Source organism: Papaver somniferum, unplaced genomic scaffold (genome assembly GCF_003573695.1).
Source record: "Papaver somniferum cultivar HN1 unplaced genomic scaffold, ASM357369v1 unplaced-scaffold_10979, whole genome shotgun sequence".
Lineage (NCBI taxonomy): Eukaryota > Viridiplantae > Streptophyta > Magnoliopsida > Ranunculales > Papaveraceae > Papaver > Papaver somniferum.
The window spans coordinates 1-4,364 of record NW_020619913.1 but is presented as its reverse complement, the minus strand read 5'-3'; the positions used below and the strand labels follow the sequence as shown (position 1 = coordinate 4,364).

Genomic DNA, 4,364 nt, shown 5'->3' with positions numbered 1-4,364 from the left:
AACCGTGACCGGCCCAATCACCCGCGGATTTAACCTTTGCGGATCCGCGGATTGTACGGGCCGGTTGCGGATTAACCGCGGATTTGACCTAGTTTTGATTGTACTTGTTGGGCCTAAATTCAGTTAGTGTCTTAACTTAGTTTTGATTGTATTCAGTTAGTTAACTTAGTTTTGATTTTATTTGTTGGGCCTAAATTCAATTAGTGTTTTAAGGACTTTACTTCTTTCTCTTTGGGCCTAAATTCATTTAGTTAACTAAGTGATCAAAGAACTTCACTTCTTTCTCTTTGGGCCTAGGTTCATACTCAGGTAAGAAACTTTGCTTCTTTCTACGGTTGCGGTAATCCGCGGTTTTCAAATGACAACCGCAACCGCATCCGCACCGCATGCGGATTTGAGAATCCCACCCGTGTCCGGCCCATACGTCTTACGGTTTGGGTGAAATCCGCAATTTTGCGGACGGATACGGGTTAAATCCGCGGTTCCGGTTTTTATGCTCACCCCTAGTTTTAGGCACATCAAATTTGGTTTTCAACTGGTTCTCATAAGAATTTTCCTTGCCATCTAATTCATCTACACAACAAACATTCAGCTAAGATTACATTCACATGCGGCTGTACTGTGCAACTCAGTGTAACAGTAATACAGGAAACATTAAGACTTGAGAGGCACCCACAGAGAGATACAGAAAAATTAGACCCACTTGAAACACAAAGTACGCCATAGCAGTTACTAGCTAATTTTAAAAGTTCGAAAGAGGAATTGGATCTCCTCTATATACAAAAATACATGAGCAGGGAATATATCTATATATATATATAGGAACTGTGGAGTCGCACCCCTTGAAACGCGAAAATAGGAGATGCAGACCATCTTCATTCCACCTAACATCGCCTAACAGTACGCTGAAAACTGGCATTACCTGATTATCCATATTAAAAATCAGTTTAGAGCAGAAATGATGTAATCAAAGGAACAAATGAAAAAGAAAATAACTAGAGAACAGATTGTACATACCGGCAGGGGGTGGGGGGAGATCAGCCAACAAAACCTGCATATTTGGTAGTAACGTTCTCCTTAACTTTGTTGTTCCTGTTGCTGTGCTGATTTGAACGCAACTTCTCAGTAGCTGCAAGACCAAACTCAATCTCTTTTCTCTGCTCAGGCACCGTTGCCATTAGCTTCCGGAAGTCTACATACTGAGCAGGAAAATAAAATCTCAATTGCAATCAATTAAATCGGTTAAAATTCACATTATATCTTCAGTTTCTTCAAGGGTTCCAAGGAAAGTATAAGCAGTATCTGACATTGCTCGCATCAACGCTATAGTAGTATACATTCTTTTTGTTTGACAGGATGGGGTACATTTATAAGCTTTACGGAAGAGAGTACATTTCAACAAGATCCTGCAGAACTGGTTGGAGAAATAATAGGGGAGATACCCAGCATTCTCTAGCAAGCTTATTAATTCTAACATGCTTAGCAAGACAGTCTGCAGCAGCATTTCACTGTCTACTTATGGTAATCAAACGAAAAATAACCCTGCTGCATATATACCTGAACATATTTAAGCTTATGGCTCCAAAAATTAGAACTCTTATCCTCCAAACCCCTCATCACTTCCCCGCTGTTCTCTCCAACTCCAACTATAATAATTGACAATCCGTACTTGCTGCATAAAAAACCTAATAAGATAGGGCTTGACTAAGAGAAAAAAGAGAAGAAAGCAATGAAGATTACAGGTGGAGAACAGAATATTACCGTGCTTGTGCAATCGCAAGTAAGGTATCTTCCTCCTGAACACTTGGCTTCTGAAGGTCATCATAATTACTCCTCACCTGCAGCCACCACTGAACCATAAAACCACATGTCCAAGTGGAAAATCTAACTATTATTTATGTTGGAATATCATAATTTGTAATTGGGAAATTAAGTAACAGAATAGTCAGCGAACTAGAGTTTGTCAAAGTCAATGTGAACAAAATCAAACTAGAACTAGGTTAGTCAGTTCCAAATAGTGTGAACTAGATTACTAGTCAGAGAAGAAAGTCTAGAGAAAACTAAAGTGTGAACTAGGTAGTTTAGTCTACCAAGTAATACTATAGATTACTTGGAGTGCAAACAGATGTTTATATGCTTGGAGTCCAAGGGAAGTATACTTGGAAGCCAAGGGTCTATAGCCTATAAAAGGCAGATGAATATCCATTGTAATTGTGTGAGCAAGAAATAACACTAATAACTTGTTTACAAAGAACTACTCTTGCTCCACCACTACTATCCACAGTTGTTCAATCAATCTATATATCATAGTTACAAAAATCTTCAATTTATTTGATGATGAGTGGGAATATGTATGGTGAATGGAATGCCTTGAAGGCACCTCAGTATCCCTTTGTATCCAAGACACTCAAGCCATAGCTTATGCTGGATCGTTAGAATCAGACCAAAGTTAGTCAGTTTCCTAATTAGAAAGATATTTAGACTATCCTATCTCAATAATGTTTTAACAAGCTAAAATGGAAAGCGCAGCCTTCAGATTTTTTCTGTCATAAATATATCTCTGCCAACCAATTGTCTGAAGGTTAATCCCTATTACGGAAATATGGAGTCCGCGTGTCTCTTTTAAGTTTGTTCTTTTAGTTGGTTTTCTTCCTTCGGAATAAGTCATAGTGGAAAACACAAGAAAAAGTGTAACACATCTCACACATTTACTTTTTTTTTTCAAAAGTCTGATGCGATTTCATACATAATATCTCGTCACACCTGATTGCTCAACTCGAATTGAAGCCCCTTCTCCAGAATCAGTTACCCAATTCATGACATAATGGCGCTATCCAATGCAGTGTACTAAACAATATGGAACGGGAAAAAACACTCGAGCTTTCCGGCAAAGACTCAAGGACCATAATTTTGGAAATAAATGCTTTGATTCACTTTTGGTCAGCCACAGGACATCGTAAAGGTTCATTCCTTCTTCTTTTTGTTTCTAATTCGTCAGCTATCTTCTTATGAATCTACCACTAGGTCTTAACTTAATGCCCTATCTTTTCTCTTTGTGAAAGTAGTTGTTTTCGTTTTTTATATCAACTAACCTACCCTGCATCTTTCTCTACTACTTATTGCGTTCTGGCATTATTGTATATGATTTTAACCTAAATTCTAACATAACACTAATTTAAAACCCAGGGGTGTGTATATGTGGAACCAACTACACCTGTGTGGCAGTACTAAATCGTCTCCAGACTTGGAGACATTACTGAAAGACCTAGTGCCAGTCACTGTACACAAAGATTACAAGCTAATGGATCCTGGACGTGAACTGAAAATCCACTGTTCTGTGAACGAAATGAAAATCCAAAGGCAAGACTATTTTGATGGAAGACAAAAACTCACTGGTCCACGGGCAAATATTATCAGAACATGGGGCTGGCTGGGTGCTCCGCTAGCAATATGAGTAGCCTTTCCAATGATTGGACCAAACGATCTTTTTTCTGCCAAAAGAAAAATGGAAAACATAAACCAACAGGAAAATGACCAAAAAAATCGATAAATTTGCTGGAATGTAACTTGAAAGACGACCTGCAGGATATGATTTGCAATCTGCAACTTCGTACCCCTCAAATGCCTCTTTATATCCAGTAAACGATCTATCATCAGTGAAGAGGCAGGTGACACCGTGGTCAAGCGACAATGCTGTAAAACAATAACTGAAAATCAATATCCGTAAGAGAACTGAGAAGAAGACCATAATCATCAACCAAAACAAAACGTCTATACCAACCATCTCCAAATGTAAAGCAGGATATGGATTTGTCACCCGCAACAGGAGGTAGAACTTGTTCCAAAATAGCTATCGCCTTTTGAATTTCCACCAAGTAATCTGCATTAATAAGTACCATATAAGCTATCATCGAATGAGTTTGCAGCAAAAGTCCATAAGGTATGAGTTTTCAGACTCCAAGAGCCATATAGCAACATGGCTTACCTGTGTCTTCTGTTCTGCTTGTACAGTCAAAACCAAAAATGACACGAAATGTGCGACCTTCTGCTGAAAAGCTTTCATAAACCTGGGATAAAAGGGGAAACAGATGCACAAATTCAACAAAACAAACAAGCCAATAACTAAAAACCCAATTACATATACAACAGCCGGAAATCAAAAAATGGAACCATGATAAGTACGAACCAAACCTATCAAAGAAGAAAGCACGGGAACTAATATAAAGATATCCTAATTTGCTAGGATTAGTCGAATAGATAGTCAAGTATGAGAGCAGGGAAGCAAATTGATTAAACCCTAACCCAAAAACAAAAACCCTACATAAATAGACTAACAATAAGTTAACAAATCAAAAAAAAAAAAT

General features: G+C 38.2%; 1 protein-coding gene across 1 annotated transcript; it reads right to left on the bottom strand.

Moving 5' to 3' along the window:
* Nucleotides 1-539: 539 nt before the first annotated feature.
* LOC113328489 (E3 ubiquitin-protein ligase RGLG4-like) lies at nucleotides 540-4,317 on the bottom strand (the record flags this gene model as incomplete). Its single annotated transcript, XM_026575570.1, has 8 exons — nucleotides 540-922; nucleotides 1,018-1,199; nucleotides 1,558-1,672; nucleotides 1,762-1,838; nucleotides 3,394-3,491; nucleotides 3,580-3,693; nucleotides 3,782-3,880; nucleotides 3,986-4,317. Coding segments are annotated over 7 exons (997 nt in total), but the record flags the coding sequence as incomplete, so codon positions are not given.
* Nucleotides 4,318-4,364: the final 47 nt, after the last annotated feature.